Source organism: Etheostoma cragini, chromosome 4, assembly GCF_013103735.1.
Source record: "Etheostoma cragini isolate CJK2018 chromosome 4, CSU_Ecrag_1.0, whole genome shotgun sequence".
Taxonomy (NCBI): domain Eukaryota; kingdom Metazoa; phylum Chordata; class Actinopteri; order Perciformes; family Percidae; genus Etheostoma; species Etheostoma cragini.
Window position 1 is genome coordinate 19,212,552 of NC_048410.1, and position 25,350 is coordinate 19,237,901.

Sequence of the window (25,350 nt, forward strand, 5' to 3'; positions counted from 1 at the left end):
TTTAGTTTTAATTTGCTATGTTTTAAAGCCATAATTGGAGGGTTGACAGTAGGTGAAGGACAGGAAATTAGGGGAGGAGAGAGGTGAGAAACATGTAACAAAGGTCCCCAGCTGGAGTCAAACCTGGGACATTGCCATTCATGGTTGGCATGACACCTTAACCCCAAGGTCACTGAGGTATTCCGCGTTTTTCTATTGTGGGGCAAGAGGACGTGGTGCCTTTCTCAGCATTAGTTAGGAAGACGACATAAAACGCCATGCACTTGAAACTAATCTCAGAAGAGACTTGACAAACTTGAGACTCAGACTTGAGTCAAAGTCATATTTTTAACAAGCTACACAACATTGTATAAAGTAGTTTAAATTATCCCTAACTTCATCAGCTACAACATTAAAGTGATGTACACATTAAAGCATCAAGAATTAGAATCAAATAAATAATATAAGTCTACATTATTCTGAATTTGGCCATTCTTCATAATGAGTAGGCCTAGGCCTACTTGCTTTCGATTAAATTAAGTATATTTTCATACTAAAGTAGCCTAGTACTAAATTTTGAATGCATTTTCTACACTGAGGTATTTACTTAGCTAAGTAATAATTTGAGTGGACTAGCCTCCTTCCACCACTAAAGTAAATCTTGATAGTTCCTCACAACGGCCTACAATTCCCTTCAACCCTTTCGGCAGGAATGTCGTAACCAGCCGTTGCCAACAACTTCAAACAGCACATTCGGAGCCTGTCAGCGGTGTGTCGCCAGGTAGTGCATCTTCCTTTGGCCTGAGAACTGGAAACATGCTGTCCTTCGCCCTGAGACAACTCACACGGGTACGTGAGTTATAAAGTACAATTAATATGTCATTAATTCCGTGACGGTATGAGTTAGCGCATCTGTACGGCCAAACTGTTAGCTAGCTTAACGTCAGTGACGTTACCAAAAGTCGTGAGGATTAGCTATATTGCACACGTGTGCTTGAGAAATTATCATCAAGTTGAAGAATATTTCCGGCAGTTTAACCGCTAACTATATTTTTCTGTCCTGTTCATATTGCTTTTTTCACATCTCGGTGGTTGTTAGTTAGCTGATAAGCTAGCAGGCTCAGTGCAGGTTACATGGCTGCAACTGTGCCCACGTAATGATGCAACAGCGACTGCTCTGTTTCATCATCAACCACAAAGAATGGAAACTTTCAATGTAACCTGTCTTTGACTGTTTGGTTAAGGCATTGACCGACAGGATGCCGTTGTGTCGACTGTTTTGCGCTGGAGGGCAAAGTATCATGGGATGTTATTAACGGTTCCTGTCCTAGTTTAAGTGTGAAAACGATGTTCTGTTAGTGTTGTCGTTATGCAAATGTACCCTGGTTTTTAGTCATTATGGGGATATAACGGTTATGGGATTGGTTGATTAATTACCTCTGTGTATCGAGTGTGCGTTGAACGTGAATGAACTTGGATTTAGTATCTCTGGCTCTCTGACTTCTTCCACGTAGCTCGCTACAGTACATTCATCTAATTGTAATATTTCATTGTTATTTAACAGTACACACGCTTTTTAGTTTTTTACCTAAAAAGGGTATTTATGAAGTCAAGTGAAAAGCACTTTACACACAGTAGTCTACATATAAAATGTTAAACAAAGTTCTTCACAGAATCCACACAAAGAAATAAGTGGCTTTGTAATAATAATAATAATAAGAAAAAAAAAACCTCAAAAGTAACATTATTCACACAATAAAAACAGGAGCTGAGAAAACGCTGTCAAACATTTAACATCAGAGGCAGGATGAGAAATAGATACAACTTCCAACTTGGTATACCATTTCTATGACACTAACATACACCGGGAAGTCCATCAGTCTTAAATGCATACCGGTAGATACATGGACATATAAATAAATAAATAGATGGATAAATAAAGCTCAATTTACAGTCAGAGTATAAAATAGGGATTTAGTTTCCTTTTAAAGCTCCTCAGAAAGACTAGCTACAGTAACAAAAAGATGGCTTGCCGTAGGTTTTTGTTTTAACTTTAGGGATAATTGAAAGGCCACCACCACACAACCTGAGGGTTCAAGAGTGTTCACAGGCTAAAAGCAAATTTGAAAAATCTTTAGCATAGACATGACCATAAGAGCTTTATATACCAATAAATGGACCTTAAAATCATTTTTGTTTTTTAAGTTAATATATTGAGGCTGATTTATACTAGCATGGCTCCGCCTTCCTACGCACTCCATCCATCTTTGACCGCTTATCCCTAGGGAGGTGTTCCAGGCACGTCCAGCTGGGAGGAGGCCTCGGGGAAGACCCAGGACAAGGTGGAGAGGTTAAATCTCCAACCTGGCCTGGGAACGCCTCGGGATCCCCCAGTCGGAGCTGGTTGATGTGGCTCGGGAAAGGGAAGTTGGGGTCCCCTACTGGAGCTGCTGCCCCCTGACCCTTCCTACGTACTTCCTCTCAATTTTAATTTTCCTTCAGTACTCTGTCTGGGTTTGCGGTATATTCGCGGGTTTTCTCTGGCCACATATTTACCGGTCCAATCATCAAACAGAGGAACTATGACGTTGAGGTTTGGTAACTTTCAGTGAGTTTTGTACTAATAGTGGCGGAGAAAGATGCGAGCAAAGCCATGCGGTCCGTCGTGACAACGCTGCAGAATATCCAGAAGTTAAAGCCCTAGCCAAGAACAATCTTTCTTAAGTTTTGTTTGTGGCCATGAGGTTGTGGCCCTCCTCCCCACCAAGGTCGGGAAAAGTTAGATTTTCTAGCTTGCTCCGTCGGTGGTGGAGGAGTTAGCGAAGGCTAACGTTGGTGATGCAAAGCCAACGTCACGACCAAACATTTATGATTGGTTATGGCAGATCCAATAGTTTTAAACCAACAGTACCCGCCTTTAAGGAAGTTAACACCTGTCAATGGAGAGTGGCCAGACTCTTTGTACAAATGAACTATACCAGAGTCTGGTAGGCAGGCTGGATAAATACTGCAGCAGTACAGAGAAAATATTAACTTTCTGCCTTGAGATAATTATGTAACTGATTTATTCAAAACAAGTCATTGTTTCAGCATTGTCAGCAGATTCTTGAATGTTAAGTATAAATTAGTATTTATTACTTTAGGGTAGCAACAAGGATAATGTAAGCTTAATTTTCCTGATATGGATTTAATATTATTTGATATGGAGAATCAAAGCTCAAAGGTCCCCTCACCTTTTACTCTAAGTCAAGTACAGTTTATCTTAAACTAATGATCAAACTCTAATGCTCAATCTACTTTCATTCATACCAATGGGTTTGGGAATAGCATTTGAGACACCTTTCAGTATAATCCATTACAATTCAACAGCAGCTAGCAAAATGACCAAGTTAAAAGAACTCTTCTCTAAACAGATCCAACTAAATCTGAACTTTATAATCTCAGATGTATTTATTGCAGGTTTATAAATATTTCCTTTTGTTTTAATATGTAGTGTTAATCATTTTTAATTTAACCTTAGGCTGTATGCTTCACAAAGACATGCTTAAGTACAGGACTACATTACAATGTATAGTGGATTCTATTATTTTGGTAACTTATTATTATTTTCTTCCTGTTAATTGTTGCCCAGTGATTTAATTTTAAGAGACAACGTTTTGTTATTTGACAGCTTTTTTATTCAAATAAGTTGTTTGATTAGTTGAGAAATTGGGACGACAGCGGTGTTATGGGGGGAAACGAAAAAGTTGGTTGAGGACTATTAATATCCTGATTTTGAACTTTATGAAATGACCCATTTTGAGATGGTGTTGATTTCATGTAGTTTCTCAGAAACAACTAGGCTATGGCAACTTTGTGCCAAAATCTTGTGGCATGTATTCAGACCTAGTTTTATTAGTCACTGTCGGTGTGTTTTGAAGTTACCTATTAAACTTGACTGATTCACATGCCTTCATGCTATTTCTATTGGTGGTAATTGGTTAAGTGTGTATCTTTATTGAGTTTCCAAAGGACTCACAAGACTTTAATTTCTTTTTGGTTTAGGCGTGCAGTGTCCTCACATGATATGTGTATGTGAAAGAAAGACCAGTCCCAGTGTAGATATTTCTTGTTGCTCTTTGTTAGTCTGCTGCTACTGCTTGATAATGATTTACTGGTTTGACCTAAATCTAGGCCTGCTGCAACTAGACAGGTAGGTAAGTTCCCATGCCTATGATGTAACTAAGAAACTTGGATCAATTTACAATGTTAGGCTGATTTGGAAAGTTGCAGCTTTGTTTTGCAGGTTTTTTCTTTTGTTGATGAGAAGTCCTGCAGCCCTTTGGTTCATAACTCCTACTTATCATGCTTTTGTTTGGAGTTCTGAGGAAAAGATTTACTGCTGCTTTTCCAACTTTTCTTAAAAGTTAGAGTCAACAGAGGTTGACTCAGTTGGAAAAGGGGCAAAAACATTTTTTTTATCCGTTGCTAACATGAACAATTAGAGTAGTATTGGTTCCTTCAGTTTTACCCAACAATACACATGGATGTTTTTTTTTTAAACTTTTTTTTAAATTGGCTCCGAAATAGTTTGCAGTGACACCTTAAACACAGCCTGTCTGGCTTCATCACCCCCCACACCAAAACCACTACAAGTCCAATATAATGCTTTTATACAAATCAGATTTTGACAACACTGACCCGGCTTAGTTTTTCTTTATCTCTTTGGATTTATTTTATTATTTTAACAGAAGCACATATTCTTCTGCCCAGTTTCATGGCTTCATCAATATGTTTCAACAGCAATGTTTATAAGTTTCCTGGAGCTACTCTGATTCAATTAAAGATGACTGCCACTTCCCTAAAGAAAATCAAGTGTTACTCATGTAAAACACACATCGAACAAATGAACATCGGTCCGTGTCTTGGGGATACCTTACACTTGTGCAAGGACGTCGTGCGTGTTTTAAGCCTTTTTGATTTTGTTTGCTTTCATCTTAATGAATACAAAAACCACAAATCTTCTGCATCCAAATACAGTGTGTACAGTTGTGTAGTAAGTTTTTCAAAGGATAACTGCATTAAATAAACCATAATTGTACTTAAAACAATTCCTAACACATTCTGGTACAGACTTCCTAAATGTTAAGGATGTGCAGCTTTTCATATTGGGATTTCTGGTGATTCTATGGGGATTATAGGATAGGCAAAAATAAGCCTTGGCATCAGCCTATTCCTTTTTCAGCTATGGTGGGAAATTGCGGGGGGGGGAGTGGGGGGAGTTTCTTTCATGTATGTTAACCAAACTAAACCAAACTAAAATGATTCATCATATCTTAAATCGAATATTTAACTATGGGAAAGGTCACATTTGGCTATGGGAAATAATACCAGGACTATAACAAGACTACAATCCACAGCATGCATCTAGACTCTCTGAGGCACCAGGAAGCCCAGTGTAGAACTCTTTCACTATCGTCACTATCACCATAAGAAGTGTTGTGGAAAGATTACAGCATAAATGTATCGTTTCACCGCCTACACCTCCTGAAGATTGGCTTTGTTGGTGACATCGCTTAAGCCTCTGATTGCCACCCTGAAAACTCCTTTGACCCAAATAGAGTGGAGTCGCCCTGGACTCAGCCTCCGTCTCTTCACGCCTCTTCACCCCATCCAAATTTCTCAGTCTAGTGTTATCTAGACTGAATCACAGGGCAATTTGTAACGGACAGCCCTGCTATTAGTTAGTGACAGGGAAAGAGGCAACTATGTGTCAGACTGACGGATGCTGCTGCCCTGTTGACACTTCTCTCTAACCTTACATATCTTCTTTTTTTTTTCTTTCTTCACTGTTCCTCCTCTGTTGTCCCATCTGTTTTGCTTCTGTTACCTGGCTGATTGTTGTTTGGTATAGCCACTGAGGGACAGCAGTCATCTGTAAAATTGGCTCGCCTCAGGAGCTGCTTCAGGAAATGGGCAAAAATAATACAGAACTTTGATTAATGAAATGATTTTCTTCCTCCCTTTTTCTTGTCTGCCATTCGTCTTTGGGCACAGATGTTTGACAGGAAAGGTTCATCTGCCAACAGTTACCTTATCATTTTCATGCAGTGCATCTGTGATTCTGCCATTATCTCAATCAATCAATTTTTATTTGTGTAATGTAATCCCTCTCATGCTTGGCACCGAGGTTGGTGTGGCCTATCCCGCCCTTTTCCTTACAGCACAGTTTTCATTAAGTTCACCTTCAAACAACACCATCATCTGTCACCTAAAAATAGTCCCACTGTGACATATTCGGTGCTTGCATCTTGGCTCACATTTTTCTTGGATCAGTTTATCTTGTCTTTATTAATTAATCTCCCATAATGACCAGGACTGGGAAATGAAGCAGGAAAGCGCAGGGGCAGACCACAGGGACTGGCCTGTGTGGTTTGTTTAAGGCCAGTGCTGGCCTGTTTGGATGCCATGGAAGGGACATAGATGACAAGCTGAACTAATAAAAACGCCCCATGAGTGCTACTTGGGGGAGCGTGCTTATCAGCGTAAGGTGACAAGACAGGTACAGGACGAGGGTGGGAAAAGCAAAGCAGCAATGGGGGAGGCACTCTTGTCTTTTTTGCAGTCGTCAGTAGTGCTATAAACATGGCTTGTGTTAGGTTTTTCCTGCCACTGCTTTCCTTGGCCTTGGTGTGTCCCAGCAAAAGCGCAGACAGCGAAGGACAGTTCCCGTCAAGATTTAATGACCCATGTGATTTTTCAGTGAGAAACTTGTCCTCAGGGGCAGTCCGACCTGTCTCCCCAGGCTCTAAGCTTCTCCAAAGCGCTTTTTTTTTCACCACCAGCACTGCCATCGGTGACAGAAGGCCAAAGTAGAGACTGTTGGAAATCAGCCATTAATGTGCCAGTTGGCTCCCCTGGTGTGTCACCACTGCCCCCTCTGCCGCCCTGGGGAGCAGATGAAGAGGCGGAGTAGAGCGGGGCCTAAGAGCGATGGAGTAGATAAACTTATCTGCAAGCTGTTCCTCAGGATGAAGTGCTCTTATTAACATTTTATTTGATTTTACAAAGGATGTTTAATTACAAAACTATAAAAAAATATTTCTGCCCAACATTAACATCATTAAATTTTAACCTAAAATGTGTCAAAAGCTTCTCAGAGTTCAGTTTCTTTGCTAGATTTATAGTGAAATAAAGATTGCAAAAGATGAACTATACAAATATTTTTTACACCACATGGAAAAGGCATAAATTGTTTTTTTTCTTCATATGGGTGTCCTTAACGAGTCCTGAGCACTGTGTTAATTACTTTTTAATGGCGCTATTAAAGAGGGTTGTCCCTAATAGCCCAGCACACCTGTACAAATTATAACTATAGGTTGGCAGTGGTGGGATTGATCTCAACACCGAGTCATCATCATATTGTTGATTAAATGATGGGAGAGAGCCAATTTGTTCCGAATGCAATCAGCCTGTCAGGGATTTTTATCTTTTATTTTCTGAGGGTTCTTCCACACAGTGCCCTCCCTGTTGATTGGGGATTAAAAAGGGAAAGCATAGTGCATAGTACAAAGATTTAAGCCAGTCTAGGATTCATATTTAACTTAAAAACAGACTGAGACAGTGAGAATTGTATGCACTCTGCACACTCGCATGATCACGCATTGCAGCAGCCGTAGAACTCGCTATTCCCCCAGTCAAGATTAGATAAGCAGGAAGTGCTGAATCTGTTCTCTATATGCCTGCTTTGGTACACTGAGGCTGTAAAAGTCAGTCCCTCAGTTTGTAGAAGTGCTGATAGAGGCATAATTGAACAACCATGCCGATTATTGATATCGTGCAAACACACTAGCTTCTAATTATTCTGGGCTACGAATTAGAGTGCATGAGGAACAGAGGAGGGGACTTGAAATGTCCCATTTTTCCCATATCCCATGTTTTTCGTCTTCTACACACCCACACTTAATATTTTTCCTCTTGCTAAAATCCAATCAAAAATCTTGCAGCCGCAACATATACTGTAGTTCTATTCTTTAACTGGTACTTAAATCAAAGCTATGGCAAATTGCAGTGCATTACTAAGATTTTTGCCAAATAGCTAAATCTGTAGGATGAAAAATAAAATCTGCCCAAACCAAGAACTTTATGTCACTCAGTCCTCACGAGATCCATTTTAGTGCCCTGATCCAGTATTAGAAAATGGGTTTAGGCAAACTATATCTGTACAAAACTAAACAATCCTGTTTTCCTCCCCCTTATCATACCCTCCAACACGGCAACTTCTTTTCTGCTCACAGCCACTGTGCCAGCGAGCCTCAGTTCGTCTCGGTGTACGTGGCCAGCAGTCCCACGCTGCCAACCAGACAGTGGATGAAGATCGTCCGTGGACGGGCCAGGAGAGCCTGGCTCAGGACGACCCTGAGATGTGGGATCTGCTGCTAAAGGAGAAGGACAGGCAGTGCCGCGGCTTGGAGCTCATTGCATCTGAGGTAAAATATCTTTCATTGATGTTTTTTTTTTTTTTTTTTTTGGTTTTTGACTGTTTAAGTATACCAAGTCTTATTTTACTTAATTTAACGATTTACAGAGGGATGGGAAGAATGGGTTGCAAAGGAAGGGGGTCGACATAAAAAGTTCTGAAACCTATTTATAAACCTTTGTAGGATGTCAGGATAACTTGGTGTGCAGCCTCTTGAATGTTCAGTTAAAAACTGGCTTCCAAATTTTCAGTTTTTAGTTGCTTGCTAGGCCAACGAAACTGTGACCTTCTGGCTCAAACTTACAAATACTAAAACCGATATCATGAACTCTGACAACAAATTCATATTAAGCTATTCAAACTTGGCTAAACATGAAAACGTTCACAGAAAACAGTATTTTCCTTAAGCAAGAATAGCTCAGTTGTTACAGAAACATTTGTCTTTCTCTGTTTTCATTCCAAGGCTGAATGGTGTGTAATGGAAACTTTTACTATTCAAAAAGCCAAAGAGGTTTTATCTTGTATTGTTCTTTCTCCTCTTTTTCGCCTTAGTAGTTGTTCAGTAGAGTATATCGGCCCCCTCTGCACACAAAGCCTGACCGCTCTAGTGTGAGATGAAGCTGATGTCTTCATTCCGCCTCCTCCCTCTCACTCTGCAAGCCACATCACAGCACTGGCATTCCTTGAATAAAAGACATACATTTTAACACACACACACACACTACACTAACACTGAAGCAAATGAATTTGCTTTTGTAATATATGCACGTTGTCGTAATGAAAGAGGAGACAGCTTTCACTGGAGCTGTTATCTCCCTTGATCTCCTCTTGGCTTCTAGGTGAAGCATTAGCATAACCACACACACACACACACACACACACGCACACCTCAACTAGGGAGAGAGTGTGGAGAATAACTGTACTTCTGTTTTTTGTATATGTTTTTTGTTTATTTCTGCCCAATGTGATACTATACATGGTGTACAATGTAGTATTGTTACAGGCCATACCAAAGGCAGTACAGTATCTATAGTTAGTTACACATTCAGGGATGCATTTGGGAAGTATACGTAACAGGTAATCACTTGTAGCTTATGCTTATAGTTAAGTATCATGTACAATGTTTCAATGGAATTTACAAAGCAAATACGCATGTCTCAATACCATTTTTCTTTTGTGTGCGCTCAATTTCAGTCTCATTTATTTAACATGGTACTCTTATTTTTTTTCAAATCCTATTTTAATGAACTGTTTTCACGTAAAATAGCTGCATACAGTAGGATTACTATGGAATGATTGGATGGAATTGTTTATGCTTTTCCTTAATGTTTTAAAATGTGCCGTATTGTAAATGTTTGTATAATATCTCTGGGGTGAGAAGAGAAGTGGTGCGTGGATCTCTTGTGGCGGGAAGGTTTGCAGAGAGAATGCAGCATGAACAAAATACTTAGGTACCCACCAGCAACACTCAAAAAAGAAATAGAGAAGAAATTCAAAGAGTTATGTAAAGCTTTGGTGGGAAATGTCAGTTATAAGATTAACAGGAAGTTGTAACAGTTAGTAGGAATTTGGGCTGCAACATACGATTATTTTCATCATTGATCAATCTACAGATTATTAGTGTGTCAGTGAATGAGTCCAATATCAGTTACTGAGATTGTATATTTAACACGTCTGTCTTAACTTCCAGCACACAGAGAAGATATAAAGTAAAACTTTTGGGGGATAATTATACTCCTATGCAGCAATTCATACTCACCAAAATTTGTTTTTCTTGGAAAATGCATTGCAAAATGATTTTTTTAATTAAAGGCCACACCAATGTATCTCAGCACGTGCAGAAAAGTTTATTACATTATCTTGTAGGGGATACAAGATAATGTAATAAACCTTTCTTTTTCAGCGGCGAGGCGATGAGCATTGTGAAGTGCAGAATGTTAGTCAATGGAAGTCCAGATGCTCAATAATTTAATGATTGCCTTTAGCTGGAGGGGGATTTCTCACTATCACTTAACAGACTTTAATTTGCCGTCCTTGTCCCTTCTGTCCACTCGCACCATTGATCTGAGTGTGTGTTTGCTTGTGTGTGTTCTCACCATAGAATTTCTGCAGTCGAGCAGCTCTGGAAGCTCAGGGCTCCTGTCTGAACAACAAATACTCTGAAGGCTACCCAGGGAGAAGGTGAGTGTGTTTATTCAGCCACACCCCAGCTTATTAATACTGTTGATATTCTCCGCTTTAGGATATTTATTAAGACATGCACACATAAACACACAGACACACTGATGTATACTCTGTTCTATAGCTTGCCCTGTAATAGTACATGTCAACCACACAGCAATTAATCCACAGCTTTTGCTGTAAGGATACCTGGGGGAATACACTGGAAGAAATCAGTGCCCATGCTGTTAGTTGAATGTTTTTGATTTCCATTTTTTTTCTATTATTCCCTTAGATGATTCACATTTATCAGCAGCAAACAGAGAGCTGACCTGTTTTGAAATACTTCTTATTTGATACCTTTTGATTCCTGGAATACAAGCCTACCATAAAGCTCCCTCCCACTGAATGTGTTTTTAATTTAAAACATTTTTACCCCGCATCCTACTCATCTGCTGTTTGCACTTTAATGTAATGAAACAAAGGGATGATCTCATTGAGTGAGGGTTTAGTACAGTAGCCATCTGTTGCTCCTTCATCTGTAATTCTACTGAAAAGGTTTGATGAGCATTTTTACCTGATATGTCCTAGATCTGCTGGGGGAGTTTGGGGTTAACGCTGGTCTATGTTGCTCTATATGTTTGTGACCAACAGCGCCATTTGTGGCAATTGTATGACTGGTAACAGCAGCGGTGGGCCGTATATTTTACACCTGGGCCTTCAGTACTATCCTAGAGCAACTAAACCACTTTTCAATAACCTCATCATGACACTAGGACATTATCGTGTGGAATAAAGTGATTTAACACAAGGCTCAACACCTAGAGAGTTTCAATACACTATTGCAGAGACATGAATACACCGTGACTGAAGCTATCACTTTTACGCAGTATGGCAGGATGCTGCATCAAAAATAATCCAAACTAATGTATTTACCAAAGAAAAAAAAACCGATCACATCTACTCATACGACAACCACAAAGCAATCAGAACAAAATTAACACAATCAGCGGTCAACAGGCTTCTCCAAAAATCCCAGCCAAGCTTCTGGGGCTCGACAACACGCACACACAAAGGTACAGCAGCCACTGACACTGCTCAAACCAAACACCAGCAGCAAACATCTAAAGCATGCAGTAATAGCTAGTAAAACAATTTCACTAGAATGCAGAAATACCCATTAAACTCACCAAAAGCTGCTCATCATTTCAAGAAAAAGTACATCCTCCTAACTTTACATCTAAAACTTATGTTACTTCTACAGTTATGTGATGCTAGCTAGTTTGGCTTTTCTCAGACGGGAATCCATAATTTATGAAATGCACTGATTTCTGTTTTTTTCTTTCGTCCACGCTCTCAGATACTATGGTGGAGCAGAAGTGGTCGACCAAATTGAGCTTCTGTGTCAGAAACGAGCCTTGGAGGCCTTTGACTTGGACCCAGCTCTGTGGGGTGTTAACGTCCAGCCGTACTCTGGCTCACCCGCTAACTTTGCTGTCTACACCGCCGTGCTCAACCCCCATGACCGCATTATGGGCCTGGACCTGCCCGATGGAGGACAGTGAGTATTCACTGCTTTTTTTCCCCTAACTTGACCTTATTTATTTATTTTTTACCCTTACTCTTCTCTGAGGTAGTAAGTAAGTTTCTTTTGTTGTCTTTACAAGTGTGTCATTTGCACTTGAAAAATCACGTTGTTGTACGATGTAAATTAACATAAATGTTTTTTGCTGCTGTTTACATGTTCCTCTTTTCCCCCCCAGTCTGACCCATGGCTACATGTCCGATGTGAAGAGGATCTCCGCAACCTCAATCTATTTTGAGTCCATGCCTTACAAGCTAAATGTAAGTAGAGACGCCTTCCACTTATATCATCTAAAAACTGTTTATCAACAACAACAGTTGTGGACTGTCTTAAACTAGTGAATGACATTTCATTACTTTGGTAATGATGAGGAAGAGTTTTACCAGTAAATTATTTATAGACAAACTACACTAAGACTTTGTGTAAATGTTGTCCACTGAACATGTTGTACAGTATGTTGTTTATAAGGTCTAAAGCATTTTCCTTGCAATTGACTCCAATAGTGACTGAGTGTAAAGGCCGTAGAATGTATTGCACTATGACCACTATGTGAAGCTATACCACCAGTACATGTGGCAATTGTGCTGCTAACAATAAACCATACCCCTTTTTTTTTTATCTCGTTATTAGGTTGGCAATATATTACCCAAGGATTTTAGTGCGCCTCATCAGCAGTTATCAAATGTGAAACTTGGAGAAACACACAAACCAAGCACATTATGAGAGGTTTCTCTTTTTTTTTAAGTGATCATATTATAATAATATTATAATAGAGCTGTTTGGAGCGGTTTGTGAAAACGGTGTTTCTCTGTTGATAAGTCCCTTTTGAGGTGGACTTGGGGCTTTTTTAACTTTGTAAACCTACAACATAAACAAAAAGCCAAAAAGCATACTATAAGCACCTTAATTACTTTTACTGCTTTTCATTTTGTTAATGCAGAACAAGCATATAGATGCATGTTATTCAATTGCATAACATTTGGTGCAACTTACCTTTATATAGTCTTAGTCATGACTTTTCCCATTTTTCATGAATTGCTGTATTTCTTCGGTGAAATATAACTCGTCAACAATGTCCAGTCAGTGTCTTAGAGTAGGGGGGTCCTCTTTGCACCATTTCCGTGTGATTGGTGCTAATGGAACTTTGATGACAAATCAGTCTTGGTGTTGCTATATTTTCCTGTGTTAGTTTACCTAAATATTGCACAACACATTACTTCAGTTGCTTGACATTCCCAAAATGGCATGAGTATGAGCCACATTGTTAGTGCATTTTTTTTAAACTACTTCTGTTAAAAACAACATTGACTTAAATGACAAGAATAAGAAGAAAGAACAAGAAATTGCAAGCACAAATATCTAATTGTATGCTAGATATTTTAGGTTTTGCTTTTCTTTAAAAAAAAAAAAAGATATATACTGTAAGAAGGGGAACATTTATGGAAAAGCTGTGTTTTTAGGGAAATCTTGTTTGCTTACGTGCCCACACCGGGATGACACAGGGCAGTATGGGTAGGGAATCAGTATCTAGCTCAAGAAACTTCAGCCCAACAATTGCTTGCCGGCATGTGTTGATATATGGCCTCTTCACTCACAATGCAACCATACAGTCCTATTTGTTAAGTATAATGCGTAAAACATTTAATTAGGGCTGGGCAATGTATTGATGTTGTATCGATATTGCAATATGAGACTAGATAATGTCATAGATTTTGGATAAATTGTAATATGGTATCTGGTTTTACAGGCTGCATCACAGTAAAGTGATGTCCTTTTCTCACCAAACTGTTCTAGCTGTTCTATTTTTTACCATTACCCACTATGTCATTTAATCATTTCTGAAGAATATTTATCAAAAATGTCATTATGTAACTAACATTTTGTTAAAGCACCAATAGTCAACCGTACAATGTCGTCGCTATATGGACATTGAGATATTTGGTCAAGAATATCGTGGTATTTGATTTTCTCTATATCGCCGGCCCTACATTTAATGTGCTTTTTTTTTTCTACCAGCATTTCAGTTCTGTGAAACCAGGGTCCCTCATATGTGGGTGCATTGTATATTAGTGTATAGCATTTTATTCCTGGGGTCATAGTTGTGTGCTGGTGTTGGTAGCAGCTGATGGATGGCCATGAGAGTCTGCATGTCCAGACCTGCTGATGTATGGGTAGGCAGGACCCCTCTGCGAGAGAGATAATGGGAAATCGACAGGCTGGCCAGCACCACTGGCTCTGTCTTCACAATCAGCAGCGTGATGGAGTGAGGGGGCATCCATAGATGTGCTCTGGAGATGGGAGAGATTATCAGGTTGTCTAAATAAAGCTTTCCCTTCTCCTTTTCTCTATTCTTTTTCTTGTCTGTGTCTCCCTTTATTTTCCATCCTTTCTGTCTCTCACTTTGTTTTTTCTGCTCCATCCTGCTCTCTTTCTTTCTCCTGTATTGTCTCTCTTCTCTGATGCTTTGGGATACAGGGGTGAAACTGGAGGTTAAGGCACAAGACACACTGGTTATTGACTGTTGCAGTCTGACTCCATTTCATGTGACTCAGAATGACATCCCCTGAACAATGGATTGTCTAACACACAACTTGAATAATCAGTCAAAAGTTTAGACACATTTTCTCATTCCCTTGAATGGAAAAGCGTGTCCAAACTCTATATATCTCATACATCTCAAAATTGCTGATGTCAATGAAAAGAGCTGCTAAAGTCTCCAAACCAACCTCTGATCTGTTCTGCCTCATCATACCAGTTGAGTAGATCCCTGAAAGGTTGAATTAGGATAAGTAGGGGTGCATTACTGCAATTGCTCCATCTTCTTCGTTGACATGATTTTAGGTGAAATGTCTCTCTTTGATAAATTCCTTCCCTTTTTTTAAGGTAGCAAAAGTGCTTCAAATGAGCTTCAAGTGGAATAAACCTCTTTTCGATGTTTGCTTGCTCTTGATCCTCAAGATATAGGACTTTTTTTTTTCATCCTCTAATGTAACTTTTTTTTCCTTTCCTTCCTTCCTTCCTTCCTTCCTTCCTTCCTTCCTTCCCCTCTGCCTCTTTTTTTCTCTCCTCAACCTCAACTTGCAGACTGCAACAGGACTCATAGACTATGACCAGATGGAGATGACGGCCAAGCTGTTCCGGCCCAAGCTCATCATCGCTGGCACCAGTGCCTATGCCCGCCTCATTGACTACGCCCGAATCAAGAAGGTGCATGGAGAACTCACTTTATTCAAAACTCACCCATCGTGTGTGTGACTCTCTCTCTCTCTCTCTCTCTCTCTCTCTCTCTCTCTCTCTCTCTCTCTCTCTCTCTCTCTCTCTCTCTCTCTCTCTCTCTCTCTCTCTCTCTGATAGGTTAGACCCATCCAGAATCACTACCGACCATATCGTCACTAATTTCTATTCCACTGTCTGCTCTAAATACTGAGCATTCGCTTCCAGACTTAACATATCCACGTGCAAATCAATGTTTAGGGTCTTTCACTCTTACACTCAACAATATAGATGCTTTCTCTTGCCTACTCATCCAAACTGAACATGGATACTACACTGTCTCGCACATGCTCCGCAGCAACTTTTAACTGCACACTTCACTGCTCTCTTTGGCAGTGCACAAGGGGCCCCTTTATCCGCTTTGTTATACCCCCCCGCTGATTCACTTCATTCACTCCATGACTGCTTCCCTTTGTTGCAGAGCCCCACTTTAGCTAGTACCATCAGATGGAGTGCCCCACCATTACAGAGCTGTGTTTTTATTAAGCACCATAACTACTTTGCCACTAGGCCTGAAGTGGGGCCATATTTCCCCCTGGAATGTTTCTGTGGAACTGGAACTGTTTTATGGCAGAATCCGCTGAGCTCCTCTCCGGATTTTCAGTGTTGTTACCTAGATTGGCGCAAGCTTCTGCTTTTTTAAAATCTCAAATCTTTCACTATCGGTGTTCATCAGCATCACCCTCTTGTTCTTTCTCCCCTCCAGTAACCCTGCCTTCTTTCCTGCCTTTTAATCTAATAAACATGTGCTGATCCAGTTTAGATATGAGAGGAAGGGAGATTGTCATGATAATGAATATTAATAGGAGCACTAAAAAGATTGTTTACTGCTCTGATCATTTGCCAGCAAGTTATTTGCATGTTAGCAAGCTATTTATTGTTTGTGCCTTTTTCAATAAATGCTGGCAAGAGACAGCAAGGATTTATAGAATTATGTTGTAATATTTCGGGCCTCTGAAGACTGCCAAGGAATTTAATAATACCACCTTCGATTTGATATATCTGCCCTTTGAGAAGATAGGTACTGCTTACAGATGTAGAGTTAGTCAATTCTTAACTGTAGGTGAAAATGTAAATTTATTTTTGCCAAAAGATATGGGTTGGTATCTGTATCTCTTCATTTTTTTTTAATCTCACATTTCAAAATGTCCAAAGCACAGTCAAATAAAATGCACGCCACAGTTGGTGTGAGGTTGTAGACTTATTGAATGCAATGGTTTCATGACATGTTTTGTGGTCTTGTACCTAAAATTTTAGAAATTTAAACATAATTTTATCTCAAATGTACTGCTCCATGAATAACTTTCAGTCCTAATTTTGTGTTTGTTCCCTCTTTTCCACCCTTGTCACCCTCAGCTGTGTACCGACATTAAGGCCTACATGCTAGCAGACATGGCCCATATCAGTGGACTGGTGGCTGCTAAAGCCATCCCCTCTCCCTTTGAACATGCTGATCTGGTCACGTCCACCACACACAAATCCCTCCGAGGAGCCAGGTAAGAACAGGAGAAATGTCACCTAGCATCATGAAAATTGGGAGTTATTTTTATTAATGGCAGTACTTTGTTCCATGGGTGTGAAAAATCAAATCATACCAAAGATGAAACCTTGTGTGGTTTTAGAGAAAAATATAATTGTAAAAAGGCTTTGTCAGTCAATTAGTCTATTTTGTCCAGGGCTGGCCTCATCTTCTATCGTAAAGGTGTTCGCTCAGTGGACAAGAAGGGGAAAGAGATCCTGTATGACCTGGAGGACAAGGTGAACTTCTCCGTGTTCCCCTCCCTGCAGGGCGGACCTCATAACCATGCCATTGCTGGTGTGGCTGTGGCACTCAGACAGGTCAGCACAACACACAACCACACAATTTCAATGCAAAAGTAACTTTATTTGTATTGACGTAACGCTGTATTGCCTTGGTCTGCTTTTTTCTCATAAGAAGTTTATAACTGGTGAATCACATTTTACAGTGAAAAACAATCTTAACACTGAGATGCCTAAGTTGGTGAAAGTTGACTCAGAAACTTGTTCCCTAAGCTAAACTTAATGCTGTGCTAGACAGCTATTAGACTCTATTAATCTCTATTAGAGCTGTCACCCTTCTTCTATAATAATATTTTAATTTCATTTATTTTTTTCAATATTTGAATAGTAGTGCTGTTACTACTATTATAGTGATTTAAAAGCAACCTGTTTCTTGCAGATTGTCTCGTTACTGAGAATACAGCTGTAAAAAGTTAATGTACAGTATATATAAAGTCAAAGCTAATTTTGACAGCTGTAGGATAGCTAACATTAACTTTAGCTGTCTCCATTAAGCTCCCAGCAAATCTCTTAAAACTCGCAACGCAGTTAGGAAACCAGAACGAGCTAAACTCATTTTTCAGCCGCAGCCTGTCATTACATTTTACATTTAAATTACGTGTCATTTAGCTGTCGCTTTTATCCAATTCGACTTACAATTGGAACCTCTAAAAGCAACTAGGGTTAAGTTGCTCAGGAACACATTGGTTGATGTATTGCAGTTGGAATCAAACCCAGAACTCCCACACCAAAGGCATGTGTCATGTCCACTGCGCCATCACCACCACTGCTGTCACTCCCCCTACGTTACTCGATACGTACCGTTAGCCTGGTTTCTCACTCCCGTAACTTTTTGTTCATCAGGCGTGACATGAGAAGGGGGAGATTTGCTAACGTTTTATATATCGAATTATATTCAACTGTCGGAAATTCGTTCACAGCCCTAATCTCTATTAAAGAGAATGGAATGGTGATATCTCTTACTTGTACCAACATGTTTTTATATAGTAAAAAATTGTCTTCTCGATATCTCATGAATCATTTTTTGACATCCAACTGAAAAGAACCAACTCTAACTTCAGTACTTCTATCTAGCTCAACCCTTTGTTATTGTGTTTGTGTGTGTGCGTGTGTTGTTGTGCGTGCCCAGGCTCAGTCTCCTATGTTTAAGGAGTATATCGACCAGGTACTAAGAAATGCCAAGTCTATGGCTACAGCTCTTCTCAACAAAGGCTACACCCTTGTATCAGGTAATCTTTATTGTGTTTAAAGTCAAGATGAAATGAAAAATGCTTCTTAACCCTTTCAGATAACATCAAAATTATGTCATGACAGCCACCTGTCAATCGATTTTGAGATTGACCACTCTAATTGATCAATTTGGAGTGGGCATCCCAGTTTTTAATTCAATTTACAGTTTTTCAGGGACTGGTGGCTAGTAAGCTAGCTAGTTTGCTAATTCCACCATGCTTTAATGCTACACTGGACACAGAAAACGAGCCAGCCAGCCAACTGGTGGCCAACTACAAAATGTAACACACTACACAAGCTATACGCTCCAACTTCTGTTTCACTGGGACTTTAAGCAATTTTTTTTTTGTAATTTCACAGTGAGATTCTGTCTCAGCAAAAAAGAAGAAAGAAACATAGAAAAACACACAACGCAGTCAATAAAGAGAAATGTCCTGTCACAAAATGCAAATTGCGCGGCAGAAAAAAACGTAGAAAGGCATTTTAATTCATGATGTGTTAATAGGCTAATGTCAGTGTAGCTGTACTGTCAGTCAAGGAAATACCACCAGATGAAAGGGGTCACTTTCTTGTGGTGAGTGAATGCTTGAATTTTGTCCTGCATTTAATTTGCTGGCCTCAGCTTTATTTTGATGTATAGCCTTCAATTGATACCCTAAAAAATACAGTCTTGTTCTGTGCTTACACTGCATTGTGTGCATGCTCTGTTTTTTAAATCCTATTTCTAGATGTAAAAAAGGAAAAAGATATTGTAAAGGGCTGTCTACCCCAAGAACGATAGTTTTTAAAATTGTTCTAACTTAACTGGGTGGTGAAGTCCACATCACAACTATAATGAACAATATTGTTGGGATGCTTTCAGAGCGATTTTGAATAACAATCGAAGCACTAACAGTCAATCCAAAATCCATCTGAATTTACAACATGACATGACGGAGAGACCGTACGCAGAGATTTGTACATATTCTTACAGACATTTTGGTAATCGTACGTTGCAACAACTGCTGCATGTATTTTTAGCTGCCGGTGCGTGCAGTGCGTGCTCAACACCAATGTTTGCAAAACATCATCGTTCAGCAGTGTGGATGCTCCCATCTTTATAGTTATTATTGTTCTTGGTGTGGACTGGCCTTAACAGCCAATAGGAAACTTGTTAAAAGGAGTGAGTACTTAGTAAGTTGCCTATATTAGCTAAAGGAAAAATGTATAGCGTTATAATATGCACTCAGTTTCCAGTTTATTACATCTAGCAATAACTAATGTAGTCTAATACAACACTCGTGCAATAAACCCCACCTTCATGAAGGTTGAAGTGTTCATCTTAGAGAGGGGTTGATTATCTGTGTGATCATTTTGGAAGATGTGGTTTCTGTTTGATGTAGCCTACTCTATTGACATAAAAGGGTGGACAAAATAACAGAAACACCTCTCTGTAAAATGCAACGCAGTTCAAAATCACCGTAAACTGCAGCCTCAAATGTTAGACTGCTTTACTTTTAGCTAGGTGAACCTAATAAACTGAAAACTGAGTTTTTATTTAGAGCTGTTACTAAGCATACATTATAAAAATACAAATGAGCATAGTTTTAACTTTAAAAAAAAATCCTGTTAGTGAATATCCTTCTTTAGTTGCCTAGGGTAATGATGAACCATGATGGTAGTCAATTTTAGTGATAACATTGTTTCCTATATAGATTTAATGCTAGGTACACTTGTCACCTTCACAGAGAGATTATTGAGCAAGAGGAGCAGGCCCCTTCAGCTCATGGTCTCAGAAAGAAGTAAAACTTGTACATATTCTGTATAAGTACATATAACATAAATGCCGTGCTCAGATAAACAAAGCAGATATGCAGACAACCGCAAGAGAAAAGTGAAGACATGAAGCATTGGTAGGCCCTGACAAAGCTATACACACCAGTAATTTAGCTTCATCATTAACCGCATTCAGTTTCATATCCTACAGCTAACAAATGACCTCATCCATGCTAAACTAAAGTTGAGGTGGTCTGATCAAAGGCTTAAAAGTGAGCCTACGACTTTACTCGCCTTCAAAGGTTTTTGCTAAGAATGCTTTGTATTTCAGGCGGGACTGACAACCACCTGGTCCTGGTTGACTTGCGGCCTAAGGGCATTGACGGGGCTCGGGCCGAGAGGGTGCTGGAGCTCGTGTCAATTACTGCCAATAAGAACACCTGCCCCGGGGACAAGAGCGCCCTGACTCCTGGTGGCCTCAGGCTAGGTAAGGAACCGCTTCACGTTGCACTACATTTAGCTTGACTCAGACAAGGTTTTGTGATACTTATTAAGGATATTATCCCTAACCACATAAAGAAAATGGTGCTGATTTGTCTATTCAAAAACTTTAAAACCTTAAAACACCTTTTTAACTTTGTCAAGACAAAGTCTTGATATGCTGGTCAGCTGTTCAGCATTTTGTGTTCCATATTTAATTACAAGGTGAGGATTTTATTGTTGGTCAAATTTACTCTGCACTTATCATCCTCCTCACTTAATCTGTTTCATTCACGTTTTCAAAAAGGACTTTTGCATATGGAAATTAGTCAGCCACCAATTAAGCCGCATGCACTGAGCACATCATGATTAATTAAGTATGTTTGGGTGTTTAATCATCTGCCAGGAAGTTCAAGAGCTCCACATCTACACTGCCACATTCTCAGCATTGTCTTAAGGCGAGAAACTTCACCTACAGCACAATGCACTGCACTTTTTGCCTTCTCAGTTGTTTACTTGATTGAAATTTGGACTGCACCGTAGCAACCAACTATAGACTCTAAAAAACAAGGCGTCTCCGCTTCCTTCCACTGTACAAAAGTAAAGCCAAAACATCCCAGATACGGGCACCACCATATTGTAATTTTTGGAGTCAGTCTGCACTGTAGTGATCGGGCGGTTGAGCTGCAGTATCGAAGTCCCGCCCACATACCTGCCCAACCAATATCGAGTCAATCACAGTTGTCATTCACAACGTTGCACCCCATTTAAAAGCATCAAATAAGTAATTTAAAAACAAACTATCAGGAAGAGAAATTAACATTTGAACAAACCTCAGCATGATCAAAATTACCGGGGGGGGGGGGGGGGGGGGGGGGGGGGGGGGGTGGTTGCCTGACAATCGGAAGGTTGGCGGTTCAATCCCTGGCCCTGCAGTCCCATGTCAAAGTGTCCTTGGGCAAGACGCTGAACATTCACACTGTGAATGTTTATCTGATGAGCAGGTGGCCCCTTGTACGGCAGCCTCGGCCACAGTGTATGAATGTGTGGGAATGGTGAATGTATCCTGTATGATGTAAAAGCGCTCTGAGTAGTCGTTGAGACTAGAAAAGCGCTATATAAATACAGCACATTTAAATTTACCTAAAAGGATAGAAACAATCTTTGTAAATAAATGGTTAAAGGTGTACCAAGAGTTTGACCATGTCCCATCTGCTAACATGCAGGAGGAAAGATTCATGATGTGTACTGCAGCCAGCCACCAGGGGGTGATCAAGAGGGTTTGACTTCCCTTGGACAGTCAATGCGTCATTATCCATCAGCATCAGTGTTGGTTTGACACATCTTGAATCTGTGTAGATTCATTACTGGCATTTCAGGAAGCTCCACGGTTCTGTTTTCTAACCCCCAAAGACCTTACAGTGCCTTATAAAATAAAACCGACATTAGTCAGTTTAAAAGCAATGGAAGAGCTGTAAAGCAAAAGGAAGTGATTACCAGTCAAAACTTTGAATTTCCAGCAAATTTCATTTTGTGTCCTTTTCCATCCCAGGTGCTCCAGCCTTGACATCCAGACAGTTCAAAGAAGCAGACTTTGTGCAAGTTGTCGAGTTCATGGACGAGGGCTTCAAGATCGCCTTGGACGTCAAGAAAAAGACAGGTTAGCCTACTGTGAGAGGCGAGACAGATTACAACGTAGCCTCGTATTCGGCAAAAAACGTATGCCTCCTTTTTTTGGGGCTATTTGATTTATCAAACTGTTATTAGAAATGCAACAAAAGTAAAATGCCTGTATGCTGTCTGTTATATTAAATTGTTGGATACTGAACCATAAGTGCAAACAAAAAGCCCAGTGGTGATTAAACTAAGGAAGGAAAGGCCGATACAGGAAAGCTAAGCCTTTTCCTTTTTTATTCTTCTCTCCTTAAGGAAAACTCCAGGACTTCAAAAACTTCCTTCTTCAGGACCCAGAGACCATGGCTCGCATGGCCAACCTGCGCCACCGCGTTGAAGCTTTTGCCAGGCCCTTTCCCATGCCAGGCTTCCACGACCATTAAACCAAGCAATAGAGTTTGTGGGGCAATAACGGCCAGGTGGCAGAAAGCTGGTTGGGCAAAACTGTACAAAGAGAGGGAAAATATCACGGTAGTAAAATGTGGTTAGGGCCTGAGAATCCGCATGACTTCCCTTTTTCCAATCACACATGGGAAACCACTTTTTTTAATACTACTTTGCAGTAATCCATCAATCCATTCATGTAAAAACTTGAGGTAAAGAAACATTCAAATTTGACAGATTTTGTAGAGCCGAATAACTTATTTTCTATTGTATGTGGACAAATCTTTCTCAGTTGCCATTTCTTGGTGTGTGTGTGTGTGTGTGTGTGTGTGTGGGAGGAAAAAAAATATCAAATCAAACTTCAAACGGCTCTCTTTGTCCAACTCTGTATCTTGGTTTGTGTATAATTATGTTTTTATAATGAGATACACTGAGACGTCTTAATTCTGTAAGAGTCATAACTAATGTCTAATTAAGATGATCATATTCATAAAGAGATGTGTGCATGGTAGCTTTATTTTCTGCTGAAATAAGATGAAATCAGGTACTCAAGGAGGCTTAATGAAGTGGAGGGTTGTTCTGTCATACAATGTTGTCGGCCTTTTAATATCTGTGGGGCAAGTTTTGAAGATCAGACATTAACCCCAAAATGTTGTCAAATTGTAATTTATGAAAGTTAGCCTTTCAATTTATTGATTTGTAAAACTTTAAAAATCTGATTATACAGGAAATGGACTAAATAGTTTTAACATCTTTTAATATACTATAGTCAATAAAGTCCTAAAGCAACACTACAACCTGTGTTCAAAATAATGTTACACTGTGATATTTTTTGAAACAAATCAAATATAAGCCTCAAAGTAGAATTTAATGGGAATTTGTATTAGATTACACTGCAAAAAGGATTTCAACCTCTATCCGAGGATAGAGTTTATATTCTTTTGACGCTGTTGTGCTTGCATCATGTTTTTTTCTTCCAGCATATCACTGATATCAGATGTCAGATTTGAATTGCTACATATTTTGTTATGACAGATAAATAACCAAATGAAAAAAATAACAAATGTCATTCTGGATATTTTTTTTTTATATACTTAAGGTGTGTTTACAAAGAGTATATACTTTTCTATGTATTAGTTAAAAAATAATTAACTATTTAACAGCTATTGTTTAACATAGGTATATCTTAAGGTTTCTAATACCAGCCGATTTGTTGTACTAGATAATGCTGTAGTGCAGTCTGCCTGATTTCAGTCTCATTTATTTCACCATGGTATTCTGTGATAGAAACTGTGAAGGGGCGTGATTTGAGAAATAAAACTATTTTTGTTTTTTGTTTTATGGAGCTTACAGATTGGAACTGTCATTCTCACTGCATCAGTGAGGAAGCAAGATTTCCGTTTGTGAAATGATCATATAGCACAAAACAGAAAGGAGTGTTAGAAAAAGTGTGGTTACTTTCTTACTTTGTACAAAACACAGCTTTAAAAGTGAACAAAATCAAATGAATTATTTACATCAGAAGTTTTTGACAACCGATAGATTTGCCAAAATAAACCAATAAGTATGTTACAACATTGCTCATAAATCTACTGTTTGTCTGTGATATGTTGCCAGCCTTTGTACGTTTGAACAGTTTTAACATTACATTAATTTAGTATTGGATAAGTCCTAATAAAATCCAATAAGGCAAACATATTTTTTGTTGTAATTGACTTGTTTATATTTTTATTAACTTTTTTTGTATAAATTTTAGGCTGTTCTTAATGTTTTTGTCACAAGTTGTTTGCATTATACAACTTGTGACAAAAACAAATAAGGACAGCATAACATTGTAAAACGTCCTGTATTCACTCTCAAAAGGGCAATACTTTCCTATAATGCATGATATATGATAAATAAAAAAGCAACCGAACTGAAAGGTAAGCAATGTTAAAGTTTTCTAAAAATCTTGTAGCACATCAACAACAGTATATGAACACGTTTCGGATTTAGTTATTGATATTGGATTGGTATCCATTGTGAAAGAAGTTCTTTTTTTTCTCCAGAATTACAATGTTACATTATATTACAATGAATTACAACATACTGAACTTCCCAGAATAAATGTATAGTAATCTTGAATTTGACAAAATTCACATTTGTCACAAATCTTGAAACAAATCTGTTAGTGGGATACATGTTGTGTACAATTTTCAATTTTATATTCTTTCAATTTCAAAGGGAAAAGTCATGTTTTTTCCCCAAGTGAACATTGGGTAAATGATAGTTCTACACACCCCACACACCACTCTACATTGTCAGTAAGACAAATGGTAAAGCCTGCGTTCTTCATAACTATTTCTTGTAGATGCCTCTTCAATCACATCACATGACAATCTCTACACGCTGCACCACAAATCCAACGCACCCTTTATGCTGGGGCGGGCTATTTGTCCTGCCAATTTTTGGTCCTGGTCACCTGAAGCTTAATAACCCACCTGTTAACTGCCGTCACGTCTAAACACACCACCACAACTACCACTACTTCTGCTTTTGCTTCCCATGTAGC

At 39.2% G+C, this 25,350-nt stretch overlaps 1 protein-coding gene across 1 annotated transcript; it reads left to right on the forward strand.

Moving 5' to 3' along the window:
• Nucleotides 1-665: 665 nt before the first annotated feature.
• On the forward strand, nucleotides 666-24,110 carry shmt2 (serine hydroxymethyltransferase 2 (mitochondrial)). The gene is made up of 12 exons (XM_034869496.1): nucleotides 666-828; nucleotides 8,256-8,447; nucleotides 10,539-10,618; nucleotides 11,958-12,158; nucleotides 12,361-12,442; nucleotides 15,267-15,389; nucleotides 16,812-16,951; nucleotides 17,132-17,294; nucleotides 18,406-18,505; nucleotides 20,593-20,748; nucleotides 22,294-22,401; nucleotides 22,671-24,110. The coding sequence occupies exons 1-12, from the start codon at nucleotides 796-798 to the stop codon at nucleotides 22,796-22,798; spliced, it is 1,506 nt and encodes a 501-aa protein (XP_034725387.1). The 5' UTR covers nucleotides 666-795; the 3' UTR covers nucleotides 22,799-24,110.
• The last annotated feature ends 1,240 nt before the right edge of the window (nucleotides 24,111-25,350 follow it).

Bases quoted from the DNA above. Each gene is read 5' to 3' on its own strand.
- shmt2 (XM_034869496.1), top strand. From the start codon at position 796: ATGCTGTCCTTCGCCCTGAGACAACTCACACGG. The intron at 15,390-16,811 runs GTGCATGGAGAA...TGTCACCCTCAG, and splicing joins ACTACGCCCGAATCAAGAAG to CTGTGTACCGACATTAAGGC. The intron at 22,402-22,670 runs GTTAGCCTACTG...TCTCTCCTTAAG, and splicing joins GGACGTCAAGAAAAAGACAG to GAAAACTCCAGGACTTCAAA.